Source organism: Xenopus laevis, chromosome 8S (assembly GCF_017654675.1).
Source record: "Xenopus laevis strain J_2021 chromosome 8S, Xenopus_laevis_v10.1, whole genome shotgun sequence".
Taxonomy (NCBI): Eukaryota; Metazoa; Chordata; class Amphibia; order Anura; family Pipidae; genus Xenopus; species Xenopus laevis.
In genome coordinates, this window is record NC_054386.1 from 69,766,701 (window position 1) to 69,789,565 (window position 22,865).

At 37.7% G+C, this 22,865-nt stretch overlaps 1 protein-coding gene across 5 annotated transcripts in view; it reads right to left on the reverse strand.

Annotated features, from left to right (window-relative positions):
• LOC108700145 (protocadherin-11 X-linked) overlaps positions 1 to 22,865 on the reverse strand; it is a 901,035-nt gene that overhangs the window by 778,822 nt on the left and 99,348 nt on the right. For all 5 annotated transcript variants that reach the window (XM_041574896.1, XM_041574894.1, XM_041574895.1 and 2 more), the window contains one exon: positions 1,501 to 2,072. In XM_041574896.1, the coding sequence (XP_041430830.1) occupies positions 1,501 to 2,040 (540 nt within the window). In that variant the 5' untranslated portion in view covers positions 2,041 to 2,072. The remainder of the gene's footprint in view (positions 1 to 1,500; positions 2,073 to 22,865) is intronic.

Consider the following 22,865-nt stretch of genomic DNA (forward strand, 5'->3'; position numbering starts at 1 on the left):
CTGGATAGTTGCCTTTTTTAACTATTACTATTTTCAAATGCTTTATGGGTTGTTGCTTTGTTCAGTTCTTACTGGAATTGCAGCAGAAAAAATGCACCATCCTCTATTCATTCTGTTAGCAATGGCAGTTGTTAAACCAGGTAAAGTTCAGCTGGGAAATACTAATTGCCAATTTTATGGGATTTTGTGGCTGTTGTATTGCTGTCCAGTGGGAACCAATGCTTCCGCTTTTAATGTACTGCAACATTATTCCATTACACACGCATTTAAGAAAATTACAGCTATAATAAAAATAAATGACTAAAATTTTCCCAACATACACACACAATTCTCCATGCAGAGCAGCTTCAATATACAATGTAATATATCTAAATTCCTTATAGCGTCTGCTGCACCTGCTATGATTTTCCCCCATGGCTGTTTCTAATCATGTCTATAACACATTAAAGGGGATTTTAATAGTGTTGTTTAATTATTAGTTATTCTGGTGTTGAAACTCCCAGCATTCACCAAAATATTATTAAGGCTTAACGTATACTGGGACCTATAGTCCTGGAACATGGATCATTTTTAAGGAACACCTAAACTGCTTTATGTCTACTCTTAAGATATGTAATACACTGTAGTATCTGCAAACCAACACAGAGAGTCATTTTTCTTTGTTAGATAAAAGCAAGATGACTGATGTAGCTCTGGCAGGCAGCATTCTCAGAGGGCAGTTCTCTTAAATCTGTAGTATGAGCTTGGGCCGCCTAAATTGGAGTTTTATGGAAAGGTGACATCCACAAATGTATCTCAAACTCACCAACAGAGCAAGTAACCTCACGGTGTGACTGAAATATTACACTGTGGGATCTTACTCATTGTTTATCAATCAGGTAGATAATGAGTCTCAACCCTGAAACTGGGATTCTACTCTGACAATAATTAAATTGTCTTCAGCATGATACCCATATCCACATAAGTGTAAAATACTTTGTGATCACCACTTTGAGGCAAAGGTGTGTAAATGTAAAAATTCCATGTATTTCTTGATTCATTAATCCTGTTATTGCTAGCTTATCATGTGATTCTGTGCCAGAAGTCAAGCGGCATTGCAAAAATCTAGAGAAACCCAAAAACATGAATATATGGAATCAGCACTATGGGACTTGATGTAGAATATGCTGATTTAGAAGATTCTATAGTAGTTGGCAATAAAATTGTAATATCACACATAGGGATGCACCAAATCCAGTATCAGTTCGCTATTTGGCCAGGGTTTGGCCTTTTTCAGCAGGATTTGGCAGAAACTTTGTGCCTGGCTGAACCGAATCCTTAAAATCCTGTAAATTTTGGTCGCACTATGGCTCTGTATTTTGACAAATCTTTCACAAAGGATTCAGCCAAATCCCAAAATAGTGGATTTGGTGCATCCCTAACATGCAATGGCTGAAAGGAGCTTTTTGGACACAACACTTAACAGCAACTTGAACCAGGAAATACAAAACGTACACTAACCTTAAGGAGTTCATAGTGTTGGATTCCATTCACACCCACATCTGGGTCGATGGCTGATGGAACAGAGTATCTGGAATTAACAGCAGTGTTCTCAGGAATTGATATATTGATGACTGTTGATGGGAAGAGAGGGGGATTATCATTGATATCCTCAATTAAGAAACGGATCTTAACTAATCTAAAGACCTCATCGGGCAGGACTGCCACTTCCACCTCATAAAAACATTTGTTTTCGGTGAAAATTCCAGAACAAAGCTTTTCCCGGTCTATTCGATTTGAAGTCGTGAAAATTTCACCAGTGTTCTCTTTAACATGAATCAATGGAACATCACCAGTCTTATACACCAGCTTAAACTGAAGGGGGGTTGACAAAGATATATCAACGTCTAGAGTAAGGTTAAGGTCTTTTAGTAAGTTTCCAATGAGTACATTTTCTTGCTGTTCTTCCCGTATTATATAATTCTTCTCCTGAGCACCAGACTCAAATACTGTACAGGCTATTAAAACTGCCAAAATGTATGTTCCAGACAATAAGTCCATCTCCAGAATGTTTGAGTCTTTCAGAATAGTGCCTGCAAAAATAAAAGAAAAAATATATACTTGTGTTACAGATAGCATGAATTAAACATTACAAAAAGAAAAAAAAAAGCATCAATCAAGCATTTACCATACGTGTGTGTGTGCGTATATATACAGTATATATATATATATATATATATATATATTTTTTTTTTTTGTATAATACTACACAGATCATTATATCAACATCTCTGCTTTCCTTACTATTAATTATAACAGCAAGATAGAATTGTCAAGAGCATTGTACAGTTGATGGGCACTCTGCAATATCCCTAGTGAGAGTAATGTAAACGACTTAAGATTGTTATAATAATTAGTCACATCAAATGAAATGGTTATCTTTTTATTAATATTTTGGTACCATTGATGCTCATTTGCATTCAATTTATTTGTATATTTTATTATTTTGGCTTAGGCAGTAGAAATCATGAATAGAAACCACATTGTGTAAGCAATGCTTGGCATTTCTAATTGCTATCAGTTTTTCTATAATATTACCCTTGGCACAAATTGCATGAACCATCCTGGCTTAACAAATATGAGAGAAGCATGTCTGAAAGGTTCAGAGACCCCAAAGAATCATTAAATGATTCTACGACTGGGCAAAGTAAGAACTAAACATTCCACTACAGATAACAAGATAATTAGTAATGGGCGAATAAATTCTGCAGGCATGGATTTGCCGCAAATCTCTGGGGTTTCACCGACGGCGAATGTTTTTGCAAAACTGTGGTGAAAATTCGCAGATGAAAAATCCGCCACATAAAAAACAATCTGTTGTGCGTCAAAATTATTCAGACGCTCTTTGACTTTAATGCATTTGGACAAAATAGTCACACAATTGTCGTGCGTCAAAATTATTTTGACAGCCATTGACGTCAATACATTTCACAAATTTTTCACCATTTCGCAAATGCCTTATTTATCAAAGTCCAAATTTATCTGATTATTTTATTCAAGAAAGTCTAACTAAACTAGAAACCACAATTGGACCTTATTTATTATTAAAAAAATCACAATTTAATTGGATCGGGGACAAACACGAAAAAATTTATAGGGAGCACTCCCATTGACTTATGTACAGCCTCGGTAGGTCCGAGATGGAGTGATTTCGGATTCTGACCTTTTCTATCCTCGGGGTTTAATAAATTTTTATAGTAAATTCATTTTGCCACCCCAAATGGTTCTCATGTTTTTCCATCTTCCATATATTTTCATAAAGGTGCTTGGATGTATTATTTACTGAAAAATCTCTCAACAGGACAAGGGCTATATGTAAGGTACTAATTAAGATATACATGTGAAGATTAGGTACTAAAACATTGAGAAAGACAGACAAAACATCCTCTCAATTTACTATAAGAACTGTATTTTGCAGTTGCACAATACATCCCCCCCCCCTACTATGTGTGGGGGCATTTGCTAACTCATGAGCTACACAAACGGTTCAGTGTTTACACCTTAATACTCAGTATGGACATTTACCACCCAGTAGCCACTTTGAGAACTGAGTTTACAAACCACAGTATCTTTATCAAATATTGAGTTAGACTGCGATGAACTGCATGCAAAGGCGCAAAATGCACCTCAAACTACCTATTTAGGGGCAGTTTAGTAACTTGTCCCTAGTGAAGAGAACCCTGTAACTATACTTGCCTTAAAAACAGATGGTATACAAAAGCCTGTTTCACTTGCAGCTTTAGTATACCTGAAAGGTAACAAAGGTTGTTTTTTTACCAATAGAATGTACTCATGTACAAAAAGAAGCATACCATATTTTAGTACTGCTATTTTAACACTGCTCTCACCAAAATCGCCTTGTGCCATTGACATAAAATCTTGTTACTTATAAAAAGTAAAAGTGCTTTTTATCCTGTTGCTCTTCTTCTAAATACAGGTGACAAATGCAACTTGAAAACCAAACACCTACTGACTTTAACCCACACTGTATAGTAATATCTGCAAAGCCAGTGTCACGGTCGGCACCCAACACCAGAACAAACACCAGGCACCCTGGTCTCGGCTCGTGCTTCACCAGTAGTGTGACCGCCTTTGGGCCTCGGGAGGAGCCCTCGGCTTACTTGGATGCCACCTGGACTTAAACGAGAGGTGCAAGATGAGGGTTCTGGATAGGCAGAGGGGCACGACAGTAAAGCAAAGTCTTTGAACAGAAGATCGCAGTACAAGGCGTTTAGGCAAAGGAGTAGTCAGATCAGGCCGGGTCGAGGCAGGCAGAGAAAAATCGTTATCAGACAGGTAAGGGTCAAACCAGGGAGTCAATCAGAGGGTTAATCAGAGGCGGTAGTCAGTAATCAGGCAAGGGTCAGAATCCAGAAATCAGAGTAGTCAAATAGCCAGGCAGGGGTCAAAAACAGGAATCAAAACAGGTTCAGAATATAGCAAAAGCTCAAAAGCACCAGGAACAAAATCCTATCATGGGCAATGACAAACTGTAGGAATGCGCTTTAAATACTTTTTGAATTTGGCGCCTCTCGCGCTGACGTCATTACGTCAGCGCGCATGCGCCTTTAAATCAGAAGTGCGCATGCGCGCGCACTAGGGAGCCGGCACAGGAGCAGCGTGGCGTGACGGGCATCCCCGTCGAGGGGGCGGCAGGCGTCCCTGCCGTCCCCCCACTAGACCACCAGGACAAGGTATTTTTATCACAGCCAGGTTCGTACTATTAATATTGTTTTTGCTTACACTAATATGCTTCTTTTAAGTAAAAACTTTACCTCAAATGGTTACTGTTATGACCACAGCAAAATCCATTATTTTTAGTTTTTCCCCCGTTACTATGCCTGCAGTTGATTTAAACTGGATTTTAACGATCATATTTCCTCTTAGACACTGCAATAATGGTTTTATGCAACTTTTAAAATCACCTTTTGGATATGTGAATCCAACATTCACAGGGAAAAGAAAGTTAATGATCATTTTTTTCTGAACCAAAGAATGCTTTAGGGTAAGAGAAAGAAAAATGCTTCTTTTCATTCCTGCCCTAGCATATAATAAAGGTAAATAGGGTGATGCTTGAGCATAAGTAGCATTGATCTTTTAATTATTTTACATCATGATTAAAAGGTCAAAACAATATTCTATCCAAAAGAATCTCCTTTACATGTGATTTCTTTCTGTCAGAGAAAATTTAACGAGTGAACTTTGGCAAATTGCAACGGGCACAACACTGCATCGTGAAATGTTAATTGTTAGTGAAGAGAAATGTTAATACAGCTTATAATAGGGTCACCCCTTCCTCTTCCTTTTCCACTGACTGATTTTTGTTTTAGGAAGCATCTAGTTACTGTCTTTGTAGACACAACGGCTTCTGGTTTTTATATCAATCCACATCTGAGTTGCTTACCAAACCCACTTTGAATCTGATAGATAAAGTAAAGTAACAGTTTTTACATTTTGCCAAAAGAAGCAGGGTAAGTGGTTCCTGCCTCTGAGAAAACCAGACCCAGAGTGAAAAACATAATTGCCCTTGTTATTCCAAGTACTTGTGAATAGAGTATTACATACATGATTTTTGTATATATGTGCTGTAACTGCATATTGAGCTAAATGCAATTTCCTACTGATTTCGATTTTATTGAACTGGGGGTCATCATGCACTTTTACCAAGTTAAAAGCCAATTTCACAGTAGCTATTATACTTCTGGGTCAGTGTGAACTTGTCTCTGCAAAACATTAGAATATTGCACTCTTTGAAGGTGTCATCAGAAAGAAGGAAATAGAATTAATGGTCTAAAGTGCATTGATGCTCTTAGCATATATTTCCCAAGATACATTCTACAATGTCAAGAAAAGAAAGGAATTTAACACTGGAGAGGCATTATAGCACAGAGCATACATTTCTACAGATACCTCGTCAAATTATTTTTGTTGAAAAGCTTTCTTTGGTAAGTTATAAATAATTTGTTTTAAATATATCTAGCATGTTATAAAAGTTTGCAACTAAAAATATGTGCAATGAAAATATCCGGATGATGTGATCTGAAGTTTCATGGTCTGTAGCAGTGGCGATACTATCGGGGGAGCAGGGGGTGCGAACGGGCCAGGGCCCTCTTGCGAAGTGCATTGAAGTCAATGGGTGTCAAAATTATTTTGATGTGTGTCAATTTAGATGGCCGAGACAATGTTTATATGTGCCTATTTTGTCCAAATGCATTAGTCAATGGGCGTCTGAATAATTTTGACTCATGACAATTTTTATGTGCACGACTATTCTGACGCGCGCCCAAATTACTTGTTTCGTAAACAAAATCCCTTAATCAAAGCCTATGATTAGGGGTTTTGTTCCCGAAACGCATAAGGCCATGTACATTATGCAATAAACCTGCATTTTTTACCGGAGTGCTGTCCTTCTTTGGTTCTGAGATGACGTGTTGGCAGTGGGGACGCTGCGGACAGAGCACCCGGTGTTTTACATGGGAGCAGCCACAGGGTGGTGAGTTTGGAGTGGCCCCCCTTGTGTATTGGGTTTTATGGATAACAAATGGACTCTATGACTTTTTAAAAGATATTTAGCTCATGAGTGCTATGAAAGGTCAAAGCTTTGGTTTGCTATATTTAATGGAATTATACTGTAACTTTAAAGTAATGGAGTCAGTATCCCCCGTGCGTCTTACCTGTTTCCAACATAGACCACGTAGTTACAAATCCATTCTAATGTTTCAACAAAATGTAATTGGCTTGCCAGTTTCTGTTTGTAACCTTCCCAAGGTTGTCAGAATTTATATAAGTACACACTCACCCTTTGTGCTATTTTTTGCTCTTCTTGTATTTTGTCTCAGGAGAATGGGTTCATTTTGTGCCAGGTTCTGCTTCTTTTACAATCTTTGTCACAAGACAGAAAGCAAGAAAAATTCAGGGATAACATAATTGCCACCAAGATAGTAATTGAAACTGAAAATGCCACATAAGTAGTCCATTCTCATAATAGAGTGTAAAAAGAGCAGGAGTGGTTTGAAATGAGCCCGTACTACTGCTGATTTGAGAGTGTCCTCATTCTTTTTCATGCTTTGGGTCTTAAGGTCCCACAATCTTTACAGCCGTGTAGCTCTAAGGATAGGGTCAACAAATTACTGCGTCTTTACCTGCAATGACAATGTCACATCTGTCTAACTCTAGCACAAAAGCACTTTTATTGTATATGGTTACAATAATCCTCAAGCCACACTACACAAATGCTTTTCACATGCTTTCCACAACATTTATGTTGTCTTGGCTATTTGCAGGCAAGGCAGTGTTTATGACATGTATGTGCAACAACTAAAAAATGGTTAATATTTTAACCACCCCCTTTATGTTCCATATATTTATGGCTCATATTATTTAAAGATTCAAAGATTTATACACATGCTCTCTGCATTTGTCTCATTCTTATTATTCTACTTATTATTGGTTACATTGGTCTATAGTGATTACTCTTATTCCCTCTTCTAGAACTGTTAGAATACCTCCAAAACAAATCTACATTCATCATTTGGGTCACACAAATGACCTATTTATTTCGAAACAAAAAAGCAAAAAACAGAGCTTTCTTTTGTCTGGACCATTTACACACATGGTATATGTGGGGAACTGATTGACAGAAGAAGATAAGAAGATAAGGCAGAAGAACTTGTCAAGGGAATATCTACAAATTTAGTGTGAACTGCCAGTTTGTTCAGAAATGGCTGAGCATGTGTTTAATAAGCAAACATTGGTTGTGACTATCGGGCATATTTACTTAAATTTGTATTTTATGGACTTTTAACTGCGCTACATTTAAACCCCATATGTTACGGCTATTTTCGCAGGATATTTTTTTACAATTCTACACTGTTCTGAGAGTAGTGTTTTTAAATTAACTTGTGTATTTGCCCCCCATACACCCAATTGTAGATGGGACATTTCTCTAAACAATTTATGCTATAAATATTTGCATGTAGCGAGAGATGACATAGATGATGACATAGATGTGATAGAATGAGATGCAGAAGTGTCTCTTGGTCAAAATTAGTTATTGTGCTCTTTCAATTGACCAATAGTCACAGTTTCACAATGAAAGCAATTTCTGGTGAACTTGTCATACTTCCCTTTAGTAAACTATTGGTGCTGTGGAAAATTTTTAATTTTTGGGTGAAATTCTCCAAGATTTAACTTTCACCCTTTAGTTGATCTGTCTGTATGTGTTTATTGGATTATCTGGATTATTATAAACAAAGTTCAAATTTGGTTAGTGTTGTGGACAAGAAATAATAGATAGTTACATAGTTACATCGGGTTGAAAAAAGACCATCAAGTTCAACCCCTCCAAATGAAACCCAGCATCCATACATACACACACTGACCCCTCCATACACTCACAAAAACTATATATACTCATACACTAACTATAGATTTTTGTATTATATAATAGCCCTGAATATTATGCTTGTCCAAGAAATCACCCAAGCGGCTCTTAAAGGCACTAACAGAATCGGCCATCATAACATTATCTGTCAGTGCATTCCACAATCTCACTGTCCTCACTGTAAAGAACCACCTATGTTGCTTCAAATGAAAGTTCTTTTCCTCTAGTCTGAAGGGGTGGCCTCTGGTGCGGTGATCCTCTTTATGGGTAAAAAGGTCCCCTGCTATTTGTCTAAATGTTATTTTAAAGTGTAATCATGTCCTCTCTCAAGCGTCTTTTTTCCAGAGAACCAACACCAACCTTGACAGTCTACCCTCATAATTTAAGTCTTCCATGCCCCCATCCAGTTTAGTTGCACGTCTCTGCACTCTCTCCAGCTCATTTATATCCCTCTTAAGTATGGGAGCCCAAAACTGCACTGCATACTCCAATGATGATTATCTGTCCAACTCACAGGCAAAAATATATGATTAAAACACTTATGTGGAGAGCATCAGTATTATAATAGGGCATTCAAAGAAATATGGCAGTTTCTACAAATAATAAGGTGTAACACATTGTATATACATTGGGTACACATACATTTTCCCCTGTCCCTTGTAAAATAGGTGTTACTGTGTAAGACTGTCAAGATGCTTTGAATAATCATGCTTTATAAGCAGGTGGGTTTGACTCTCTCTCAAGAGTGTCTCTTACACATGTTTCCCAGAATGGGAAGCAGCTGCTTGTGGTTTGGGCATTTGCACTGCAGAGATTGAAAGGCCACTTGTACCAGTGGCCTAAAGGTTTTAGGAGTATATCAAGATATAAATATATCTAAGATAAGTCTTTGACCATGAATGAGACAATTTCTCCATTCCTTCCAGTAAGCCAGCTGAAGGACACTGCAGACACTTACAGAGGACAATAGCTTGCAGTAAAGTAGAAAACAAGGTTACATACAATGTCAGACAACTTCTCTCAGGGTTTAAAAACTTTTAAATAATACTTGGGAAAGTTACAATATGCATATTCATTTTGATTCATCTTTTCAGAATCTCTCCCTGAATTCCTTAAATATAGATCTATTCTAGAGTAATTTCTATTCTATGTACATGTAAAGTTATGTAACCCCTGAAGCATCATCTTTTTTGCTGGACTTTATTTCTTTCATATGTATATTTTATACATAGACATTTCCATAACACACAATATTTTTTTTTTTCTGGTGAGCGGCTTGTTCTATATTTGTTACATTTGTATATTTGAAAATAAATAAATAAACCAAAGAACAGCGACAAACAAGGAAGGAGATAATGGAATTTGAATAAGACATGAGTGTCAGTATGAAAATCACTGCTTGGAAAATCCACACAACAAAATGTCAGTTGACATATGCTCAAAGACAAACATACTTTGAATATTCCAGACAGCTAAATAAATTACATCGTAGAAGTCTTATTGTTCAGGGGAGAAAATCCTACACTCTTTAGTGTGGTTAATTATTTTTACTGACCAGCAAAGGTACTATATAAATTATGGGGGACAGGGTGAAAAACTGATATTTGGCTTCTTGGCCCCATAACATAGTTCTCCAATCTTCTCCCCAGAATTTGGGATTACTCACCCAGTATTTTTTCTCTCGGTGGATATAGTTAGGAGTCATCCTAGCATCAGAACTTATAATACATTATTTCACACAATTTTGCTTCTCTTCTGCTCTTGTAAACCCATTTCTGAGGGCAATATTTTTGAGTTTCTTTCTCAGACCCTCCTCCTTCCTTCTAAGCAGTCCATAAAGACTTTTGTCTACATTGACCTGATGCATTTGATGCATCATGAGGGTTCAGTCACATTTTTAATTGCTCTTAAGCTTTATAGATTGCACAATGAGTTAGCTAAGAAGTGTTTATTGCAATATATGTGAACAAACAAAAGTTTTTTTGCAACTTTTTCACAAACTTACTATAAGTGCAGGGCCGGGGAGCGAGCAACAGAATACCTGCAGAGGGAAGCAAATCCGGATTATGGGTAGGCAGAAGAATCTTGAACAGGCCCCTGCCCAGTGCCCCCACAGCGTTGCGCCCTAGGCAGGTGCCTCTTCTGCCTACCCCTAGTTCCAGCCCTGCATAAGTAATAAGTAAAGGGATGTGTATATTAATTTTATTTTTTGTGTTCCAATGACAGCTTTAAGACCCTGTCCATCAAACCCAAGCTGCAATACAGTAGAGTAAATATAAAACTGTCAACTGTACAAGGAATTTGTTTTCTTCCAAATTATAATTGTATATATGATTTATTCACGGTTCATTCATGTCCATTTTTTCTATATAACTGTGCTGTATGATGGTTGCATTTTGTTTTGTAATTTTGCACTGGTAAAGATTCTGAACACTTCTCATTGTATTCCTACATTAATTCATTGTATGTAGAGGTCAGTGACCTATGCATCTGAATAATGAAAACAAATTTGCAATGACAGACATAAAACATGGCTAACATTGACACTGTGACTCTGCATCAGCCCTCTCAGGAATTCAAGTATTTCTATTATTGTAGTTTAACATTTATACAAGGGCCAAAGACACTTCATTTTATACAGTATGTGATATTTCCCAAGCTGATTAAGGTTATTTTATCCATCAGAACTATTTTATGTTGTGTTATAATTGTTGATGTTTACAGGGTTTTATTTTGTGCAGGTGGTGCAAGATTTGCATTATAATGTAGCCTCAAATATGATTAAAACCACCTGACTGCTAGATGTACTTCATAGACTCCATTTTAATCAAATAACTAAAAAAAAAATTAAGATATTTCAATCTGTAATAAAAAAAGTAGCTGGTAATTGATTCCAACAAAGCAATCATTAATCTATATTGGTGGCATAATAATGTTTCAATTATGTTAAATCATTTTTAGTAAACTTAGGGGGTTATTTATCAAACTCTGAATAAAAAAATCACAAAAATGTTTTGACCAATTAAAAAAATCAGATTTTTTTCAGAATTTATTATACTCTGAGGCTGAAAAAAGTCAGAATCCAAAAAATCCGCCATTTCCAAGCTGTCAGGGTCCTATAGAAGTTAATGGCAAAGGTCCCATTTCAATATCATGGTCCGCAATGAGTTTCGGGCAAAAATTCCGATATTTAAAATGTTAGTGCCACAATTCAAATTTTGCCGGGAAAATTATTATTTTCCGGATTTTTTGCCCGAAGCGATTTTAGCGAGCTTTTTCTATAATAAATAAGGTCCAATTCAGAGTTAGTTGGACTTTTTCAATAGAAATAATAAATTCGGACTTTGAAAAATAACCCTCTGGATTTTGCCAAAGCGTTTGATACTGTGCCCCACAATGACTGCTTTCTAAACTAAGGTCTGTTGGGCTTAATGAAGCTGTTTGCACATGGATAGGAAACTGGCTACAGGATCGGGTACAGAGAGTGGTTGTTAATGGTACATTCTCTGCTTGGAGTAAGGTTCTTAGTGGGGTCCCTCACCTCAGGGCTCGGTATTGGGTCCACTTTTATTTAACTTGTTCATTAATTACTTAGGGGATGGTATTGTAAGTAATGTATCAGTGTTTGCAGATGACACAAAACTATCCAGCTACAACTACTATCCTTGCAACAGGATCATTACAAACTGGCAATCTGGGCAGCTAAGTGGCAAATGAGATTCAATGTTGATAAATGTAAAGTCATGCACCTGGGATGTAAAAATATCCAAGCCACTTATACCCTTAATGGGACTGCACTAGGCAAATCCATTATGTAAAAGGACCTTGGAATCCTTGTAGATGATAAACTTGGCTGTATAAAGCAATGCCAGTCAGCAGCATCAAGGGCAAATAAGGTCTTGAGCTGTAATAAAAGTGGCATAGAGTCACGGGAGGAGGGGGTCATTCTTCCGCTGTATAGAGCACTGGTAAGGCCCCATCTAGAATATGCCGTACAGTTTTGGTCTCCATCACTCAAACAGGACATTATTGTATTAGAGAGGGTTCAGAGAAGGGCAACTAAGCTGGTGAAAGGTATGGAAAATCTTAGCTATGAGGAAAGACGGACCAAATTGGGGATGTTCACGCTGGAGAAGAGGCGCTTAAGGGGTGATATGATAACTATGTATAAATATATAAGGGGATCATATAATAATCTCTCTAATGCTTTATTTACCAGTAGGTCTTTCCAGCTGACACAAAGTCACCCATTCCGATTAGAAGAAAAGAGGTTCGGCCAAAATATTCGGAAGGGGTTTTTTACAGTGAGAGCTGTGAAGATGTGGAATTCTCTCCCTGAACCAGTTGTACAGGCTGATACATTAGATAGCTTTAAGAATGGGTTGGATGGCTTTTTAGCAAGTAAAGGAATACAGGATTATGGAATATAGCTCATAGTACAAATTGATCCAGATGGCCATTTTGGAGTCATGAAGGAATTTTTTCCCCCTCTGAGGCAAATTGGATAGGCTTCAGATGGTTTTTTTGCCTTCTTCTGGATCAACTGGCAGTTAGGCTGGTTAAAAAAAGTAAAAAGGTTGAACTTGATGGACTTGTGTCTTTTTTCAACCTAACTTATTATGTTACTATGTCACTACTATGTTAAAAGTATGGTGATCCGGATTACAGAAAGATACCTTATTTGGAAAACTGCAAGTCCCAACAATTCTGGATAATAGAGTCTATAACTGTACATAAATTTAGCTCTATTATGTAATCTATGGGAAGTTCATGTTATAATTACATTAACTATATTGAAGATGTGCAAATTCTAAGCAACAATTTGGTTGTCTTCATTATTTATATATTTATTTATTAACCGTTTTGTTCTGTGTCTTTTTTCTTAAAAAACAGCATTATCAGCCTTTATAACACACAGAGGTCACAAAACAGAAAAAAGACATTATTAATGACACTTTAGCCTTCTGAACTATCAATCGTTGAGATAATGTGGTTTCAAAAATGTTTTTTTAAATTAGTTTAGGTATGGATATTTTAGGACTTATGATTAACCTGAAAAGGACTTCTATTATACAGCTTTTATGTCTGTGCAGGTCCCCTTTAAAATAGAAAAAAGGAATAACAATATAATAAAATTGTTTAAATAGGGCTCTATAGAAGTTGATTCTAGATAATTGGTTTCCAGATAACAGAGCCCATACCAAAATAACCGAAAGAAAAAAACAGTTATAATTCAAAAGTGAATCATGTTTATGTATTTATAGTTTGTAAGGGAAATGTTAGCAAGTGGGCAGGCTCCTAATATATATGGGAAAAAGCATTATTTTTAATATACATAAAAAAACCACAGCAAACACTTTAGACCTATTTTATTATGTTGTAAATAGACATATCTCTTTTTAGTAAAGAATTTATTTGTCCTTTGTATCCTTGTGATTATGCACCAGGAAGCTACTGAAGAACCTTGAGTGTAAGGGCTGTTACAAGAAAACATTATTCTTTTAGAAGTACTTAAGCCCTGCTTGTCCTATTGGCTTGCTACAAATGAAGTCAATAAATAATATTAGGCCTCTTCTACATTTATTAGATTCATCTTGGCATAAGCGCTATCTGTAAACATTACTTGCATTGATTAGTTTTGGTCGGACGAGATCCAAATCCTTCCGGGGCTAGTTATAAAATGTGCATTTTATTAATTGCATGTGATATTCTGAAGTGAACCACAAATGAGACCAAGTTGCTTCCTTTATGTGCTGTTGTAGGCTGGAAATGTGTGGTGTATGTCCACATCATTACAAAAACCATGTCAAGTTCTTTTTGTGGTACACTGACCTAACAACAATTTTTCCCTATATCTACTGAAGCCAAAGAAGGAAAATTATATTTTACATATGCAACCACATTGTCATTGTTCAGCTATTTATTATTACATTCATAATTATTTTTTTAAATAACACATGGTGCAAAACATAAGCTTACATGTAGCTTTTCAGACACTATGGTAATTATTTCTATAAGGGTTTAAATGTATTCCAAAAAAGTCTACAAACTGGCGTCTATAATTAGTTTATAAAGTTGCAGTCTAACAAGTAACACACCCACGCTTTTTCTATGATAATTCCAAATTAAATTCTCTTAGATATTTAGCTATTTCGGTCAGTGTGTACAGAAATATGCTGGTAATTATGCATTTTACGTACAGTTCAATTGTCTGGTGTATTTGATTCAACACACATGTTGTAAAATGTGGTGTAAAACTAAGTACCATCATAATAAAGTCCTGCTTTGATACTAAAACACAGTTTGTATATTTGATGTAATTTCCAATGGAAAATGCCTGTTAATCCAGCTTTTCTTCATAAGATGCAAAGTGCAGGGCGTCCAGTTGCATCGGAGCCTTAGAATTAACACACCTATCTTGTAAAGACGGTACTTTAAGGGGGTAATTTACCAAAGTCCGATTTTATCTCAACATTTTCTGCTACAAACTCCGATTCAATCCACTTGGGTTTTTATGCTTATTTATTATTACATTTTTACAAAAATTTACTTGCAGGAAAAAAAATCAGATTTTCACGATTTTTCCGGATTTTTCACCCAAAAACTCAGATTTCTTATGCTTTTTGCCTGAAAACCCCAAAAACTTTGGGGTATTGCAAAAAAGCCAGCGCACATCGAAAAATCATTAGGACTTCTCCCATTGACTTATATGCAAACTAGACAGGTCTGAGATGCCATATATTCTGATTCAGACTTTTCCATCATTGGGGTTTAATAAATTCCGAATATTTTGTGATTTTTTTTTTTTAAAAGTCCAATTTTATTAAAAAAAAAATCACCAATCTTTCAGAATTTTTGCATTCGGAGTATAGTAAATAACCCCCTTAAGGTTCCCTTTGCTTGGTGCATCTACACATAACTAAGTTGGCCTTCATTTGCATATAAATACTATATGGGCTTCATATATTTTTTTTTTTTTTTTTTTGTATATTCTTTATTTAAGGAATAAGCATTTTCTTATACAGAAAGGAAAAAAAATAAAGCAAAAATATTCACATAGCCAGTACATCGAATCCAATAATTTCTCATACAAAGTGTGTTTAAGTAACTACGTATAAGGAAATTAAGCAAAAGCATCATGCTGAATATGCAAACACATTATCTCAGTTACTCATCTAGGCGTTCATGAGCTAAAGGCAATCCTGAACAGCGAACCATAAAGTGATACAAGCCTATGTATGTCATATATTAACCAAATAAGCTGTACAATAGTACCGAGATAAAACTAGTAATAACAGTCTCTATAGGATTCAGTCATATATCAAGCTAGTGAGGAGATAAAAAAAAAAAACAAAAACAAGAAGAAAGAAAAGAAAAGAGAAGTAAAAGTAGAAGAGAAAAGAGTGCTCAGCCAAATCCAAAATAAAAAAAGGGAACATATGCCTGATACTATACCGAGTATGTACCCATACAGGCACCAATGAAGTTATTGTGTAAAACGTAGCCCCTAGTCCGGGTAAAATTACATCGGAGGTAAGGTTGCCACAAATGTCACCCAAGTGGACCAAGTCCTCACAAAGCTGTCTTGTCGGCCCTGTGCAAAACTCAAAAGCTCCTCCATGCGCATAATTGAGCCCATTTCCGTGTACCATTCTGTGAGCGTAGGTGCGACAGCTGATCTCCAATGACGGGGTATCACCGCTCTGGCAGCACCCAAACAATATCCTGTAAGTGATCTCTTATATGGAACCACAGGACCAGGCAGAATTGACAAGAGTCCAATAGCTGGATCGAAGGGGAAATCAATACCTTCTACTGTTTTAATAACCTGAAACACCTGTTTCCAAAAAGGCACAAGCAAATGGCATTGCCACCAGATGTGCAATGGAGTGCCAGCTGCCACATCACACCTCCAACATAACTCCGATACTGCCGGGAAAATTTTATGTAAAACATCTGGACATTTATACCATCGAGAGAGGATTTTGTAATTAGTTTCTTGTGTTCTACAAGCAACTGAAAATTTATGCGTTAAAAGGAAACTTGTATTCCATTGATCTTGAGTGAACTCCACCTGTAATTCACGTTCCCATTTTCTAGTAAATTTAGGTAGGACTAGTTTGCCTGCAGACCCTATCAGTTTATAAAGTATGGAAATAAGATGTTTCATTGGAGCTTTTGCTAGACATAGTTCCTCAAATGGTGTAGAAGGTGAAAACCTAACTTTTTTATTTTGGGGGGAACATAACCAGTGTTTTAGTTGATTATATTTAAACTTAACCAAAAAGGAATCTGAGTTCCCCGGGCATAATGTAGAAATCGGCAATAAAGCGTTTTTCTCCAATACATGGAAACACACAAAATTCTCAGTGCGCCTCCTACCCAGAAATCCTGCACTTGCCATTCCTGGAGGAAAACCAGGGTTCCCCATGATTGGGGTAAGGGGGCCTTCCCGGGAGATCATATTTGGGTTCAAGCGTAAGTAACGGTCAGCACAGATTAGCGTTTCTCTACAGATTTTTGGTAGGGTGGAGGAAGGAGGTCTAAGGATTGGGTATAACCACCAAAGTGCTTGCAGAGGTCTATCCACCAAAGATTGTTCAATTAGGATCCATTTCTTATTGTCATAATTGTGAAACCATTCCAAAATTCTGCTCAATATGGAGGCTTGTAAATAATCTTTCAAATTAGGCATTCCCAAACCACCTTGCTCTTTCGGTTTGGACAAAATATGTTTGCTTATTCTAGGTCGCGAACCATTCCAGATAAAGATACAAAAAGCTGATTGTAAGATATCAAAGAAACGTTTTGGGGGTGTTATCGGAATCGTTTGGAACTGGTATAAAAGTCGCGGAAGAATATTCATTTTGATTAGGCTAATGCGACCAAACCAAGACAGCATAAGTGGTTGCCACCGTTTAAGATCTGACTGTATTTGCCCCAACAAGACCATATGGTTCAGCGCAAAGTGTTTAGTAAGGTCAGAAGGAATTTGAATCCCCAGATATTTTATGGATTCAGTCTTCCATTTAAAAGGGTAATTTGCTTGTAAAGATAACTGTGTTTGGTGAGGAAGTGATACATTTAGCGCCTCGGACTTATCGAAGTTTATCTTGTAATTGCTGAAAAGACCAAATTCTTTAAATTCCTGCATTAAGGAAGGCAGGGAGGTATGTGGTTGTGTTATGAATGCTAAAAGGTCATCAGCATAAAGTGCCAACTTATGATTGACCCCTTTGATGGGTAGGCCTGTAACATTTGGATTTTCCCTAATTGCTATAGCTAAATGGTCCATAACCAAGGCATACAATAGAGGGGAAAGGGGGCACCCCTGGCGCGTCCCATTGCTTATCATTATAGGATCCGAAAGTTGTCCATTAATTTTTAATCTCGCTTGGGGGTTAGTATATAAAGCCATGATACGTTGTAAAGCTTTTTGACCTAGGCCAATTTGGATTAAAGATTCCCGAAGAAAGGCCCAGCTGACCCTGTCAAACGCTTTTTCAGCATCTGTTGACAGGGCCAGCATAGGAATCTTGTTACTAGTGGCATGATCTATTATTGTAATAGCTTTTAAGGTATTATCTTTAGCCTCCCGAAAAGGGACAAAACCCACTTGATCTAAATCTATGAGATAAGGCAAATGTATTTTGAGTCGGTCGGCAAGAATTTTAGCGTATATTTTAATATCCACATTCAATAGGGAAATAGGCCGGTAACTAGTGCACGTTAATGGGTCTTTACCTGGTTTTTGAATAAGGGAAATATGAGCCTCCAGCATAGGTGAGGGGTTGCAGGGATTTGAATCTAAATTATTAAAGGCATGCAACATTACATTCAAAAGGTCTGTCTGTAAAGATTTATAAAAGATGGCCGTGAGGCCATCAGGGCCAGGCGCCTTACCCACAGGCGTACTCTTAATAGAACTCTGTATCTCTTCTACAGAAATAGGGAGTTCCAGGAGTTCAATCTCCTCTTGGCTAAGTGTCGGCAGTGCCGTCTTTGCAATATAGTTTCGTAGACGGGGTAGCAACCTATCCTTACCTTCGCTAGAGGCGTTATCGATGTTATAAAGTGCTGAATAGTATCGTTGCATAACTTTCAGTATATCTTGGTTTTTGTACACTATTTTGTCCTTGTCTGCTTTAATAGCGGGTATGAAGGACGACCCTTGTGTTAATTTAACAGCTCTAGCAAGTAATTTCCCGGGCTTATTACTATGTTCATAATATCGACTTTTGCATTTTAGCAACGCAACTACCGATCTCCTATTTAATTCCCCTTTTAATAATTCCCTGGTTGCCATAAGTTCAGACCAAGTATCCCCATCCATGGTGTTTTTGTGCTGCTGCTCTAACATTGCAATTTTTTGGAGTAGATCGAAAATACGTATAGAATAGGCCTTCTTTAACCTAGCCCCATGCTTAATAAAAATACCCCTAAGGACAGCTTTCAACGCCTCCCATTTTATTACTGGGTGCGAATCATCTGAAGCATGCACTTCTTGAAAGCAGTTTATTTCCCGTTTTATCTCAGATAAACAATCAACATCCTTTAAAAGGGTATCATTAAGTTTCCAACTCCAAATTTTACGTTCAAGGCTAGGGAGGGTTAGCTTCAAAAATAGTGGTGCGTGATCAGATAATAGCTGAGGCCCAATTTTACAGTCCTGTACCCATTGTAATGCATAATGAGAAAGAAAAAGATAGTCAATACGGCTATAGGACTGATGGACCTGAGAAAAATATGTATAGTCCTTATCTAATGGATGAAAAATCCTCCAGGTATCCATTAACTGATTATTATGAAATAGATTTTTGATACGTTTTAAAATCTTATAGGATAGATGAGAATGTCCTGAGGAAGAATCGAGTTTGGGGTCCAAAGTCAAGTTTAGATCCCCACCAAACACAGTTATACCTTCGGAAAAGCCTTCAAGCCGGGTCAGGACCATATCCAAGAATTTATATTGATCTTGATTAGGAGCATAACAATTGACTAATGTGAATTTATGACCGGAGAGGAGTATCTTAAGAAAAACATACCTCCCTAGTGGATCAATTAAGGAATCTATCAAGGAGTATGCGAAATTTTTATGGAATGCTATAGCAACTCCTTTACTTTTGGAATCAGGATTATCACTGCAATACCAGGTGTGGTAGTACCTATTTTTGAAGGATGGCCTGTGACCCAGCTTAAAATGTGTTTCCTGTAAAAAAGCAATCATGACATTTTGTTTATGTAGACCTGTGAGAATTTGGGACCTCTTCATTGGGAGATTTAAACCCCGGACATTGTAGGAGCATATTCTAGTATCCGCCATCATAATAACTTCTGTTCGAAATGCGCAAAAAAGGAATGGCTGAGCAGTAGGAGAAAGAAGGGAAAAGTTAACATTAAGAGAAATGTCATTACAACTAAGTCTGAAAAACTCGAAACAACTCTAAACATTATGTTTAGTTTAACATTATCAAACTCAATATCATGAGATGGGCATTCCTGCCTGACCATCTGATACCTAGGGGGGGGCATAGGTGGATCGTAACCTCACGATTTAACCTGCCAAATAAAATCCTGCAAAACTCACATACAACTCACAAGCCGAAGCATATTTAACAAACTACAATAAGACTCAGCAAAAGATAAATTACATAACATAGCACCCAGTCATCGCCACCAGCTGAAGTCAGAATCTGTAGCATTCCTCCAAGACATCAGAGAAAAGTCAGCGGTTGAAGTTCCTCCTCTTAGTGGGGGTGTTCTGTCCACTTCTTGGAACTTGGTTTCTGGAACGATTCTGGTTAGCATTTGTGAAGCTGCTCTGTAGATTCCCTTGAGATTCCATCCAATCCCAGGTCTCCCAATTCGGGACATCAATATGTGGTAAATCGAGAAGGTTCAGAAAGGTCGAAATATCTCTGTGAAATCTTATCGACACAGGCTTCCCATTTTTAATAACTGTGAGGGCAAACGGGTATCCCCATTTGTATCGGATCGAATGTTCTTTAAGTAAATCCAAAATGGGTTTCAGCGCTCTACGTTGTCGCAGAGTGTTCCTAGAGATATCCTGAAAAAGTCGAAGTGTAGTACCTGCAAAGTCTATGTCCCCAATGTCTCTTGCCTTCAACATAATGGTTTCCTTAACCTTGAAGAAGTGTACCCTGCAAATCACATCTCTAGGAATTTCTGAGGATGGGTCCTTTGGCCTCAGTTCTCTATGTATTCTATCAATTATCATAGGTTTCTCTGGAGGTTCTCCCAGAAGAGTATTAAAGAGCTTTTTTATTGTGGGTAGAAGATCTTGCGAAGCAACAGACTCTGGTAAACCTTTAATTCTGATATTGTTTCTCCGAGATCGATTCTCTTGGTCATCCAAAAGATTTTGCAGATGTAAAAAACGTGAGTCATGTTGTGCTAGAGTCTTTTCAATATGCGCAAGGTTCGTCGCGTTCTCATTAACGGACTTCTCCAATTGCGTGTATTTTTCTCCCACTTGCTGTAGTTCTGTATGCACTACATTAATTTCAGACTTTAAAGCAGTTTCGGTGTTAGAAATAAGCTGTTCAATATCCCGTCATTATCCCCAGATGCACCGAGGCCTAGACAGCCTGATTGTACTGCAGGCCTGCCTGAGTTAGGATAACTGGGTGTCAAGGGGTCAGGGGCCCGTTCCTGATCGAAAAGAATAGGTGGAGTAGTGGGTCGCATGAGATGGGGATCGAGAACATCATGCAAAGGAAAATGTTCCTTACCGGGTAAGGCATAAGGAGGATCCATCGAATGCGTCACAAGCGGAGGCGCAGGCGGTATTTGCCAGTCATCGCCGCAATCCCAGCTGGGTGAGGCCCCTTGCGGCGTCATAAGCAGTGGATTAGGGGAAGGGGGTCCGGACAATTTTCCGGAGATGGTTGGAAAGGTATGTAGTTCGTCTGCGCCCTCATTCCCCTGTGAAAGGGTGTGCGGGGAGCGGCCCGATGGAGAGGGCTGCCAAGATGGCGGATGTTCGCGCTCGTCCTCTTGCACATCTGAGCAGGAGGCCGAGCGTCGTTGAAAAAACTTCGCTAAATGCGACTTTTGCGGCAGCTCCTGTTCTTCCGGGCCTTTCCGCCCTCTCTTGGTCTTCCCCATGGGTGGAAACTGCAAATACAAGTCTGCTGAAATGGCTTATAATCGGCTCTGTGTACGGAGCTCAACAAAGCACGTCTTTACTCGGTCATGCCCAGACCACGCCCGGCTTCATATATTTTTTAAGCAGCCTTATAACATGACATTTCATGTTTTACAATGTGGTGTAAAATGAAGCGCCATTATAAAGTTCTGCTTTGACACTAATACACAGTTTGTCTGTAGGAAGTAATTTCCACTGGAAAAGGCCAGTCGATCCATCTTATCTTCATATGCTGCAAAGTACTGGGTGTCCAGATGCAATGGAGCCCTAGAATTAACACACACTTTAAAGAAGGTACTTTCAGGGTTCCCTTTGCATGGTGCACCTACACATATCTTATTTGGCCATAATGTGTATATTAATACTATAGAGGTTTTATATATTTTCAAAGCAACCTTATGAAAAGATATTACACATTATGGAGAGATTCCTTCTCTGGAAAACCTCTGCACCAAGCATTCCAGTTCATTCTGTAGATCCCATACCTTTATCTGTTGTTGTGCAACCAAATGATGACCTACAATAGGGGACTTAAACCCAAGCAGTCTTAATGTTACTAAATTAAGTTGTATGCAACACATGTGTTTCCTTTTGTGCAGTTGCATGTTGCGTTCAGTGCATATCATTGTTGGGGTAGATTGTATCATTCTACTTTCTGATTGACATATGCCTTGGCCCTTATCAGTGGCCAGAGTCAGTGGTTGAGTACTGTAGCTTTAGTTACAGTCTGACTCCCTGTCTAAGTTGCTTTTAACTGTTGGAGGATGTTGAGAGGTGTTGTTGAGCTAAACAGTTTCTGATTCCTGCTTCATATACTTTTCTAACAGCTTTTCACACACATAAAATGAAATTACACTGAACATTACAAGGCTTGGCCAGGTGTTGAGATTTTCGCTAAAGTTTGAGCTTGGTGATTAAATGTGCCATTTTCCTGAGCACCTGTCAATGACTGTCAGGACGAGAGAAAGAGTAACTGCTGAAAGTCTATGTACAAAGCATATTACATTTAAGATTCTGTGTCTTAATTTGAACTTTACATTCTATATAATTACACACTGCCAAAAAGTCTTTCTTGCTAATGTCATGAGGGAGCCCTTTGTTACATTATTGTTTTTAAAATGTAATTTGCACTGACAAATTATAAAAGCTTTGCGGTTGTACTTTGTGTTAGCATGGTAATCAGAACATTTACCATTTTAATATGTTTTTGATATTCCCTGTGTTGGCGCCATAGCATGAACATATCCATGTTTGTAAAAAAAAAACACAATACAG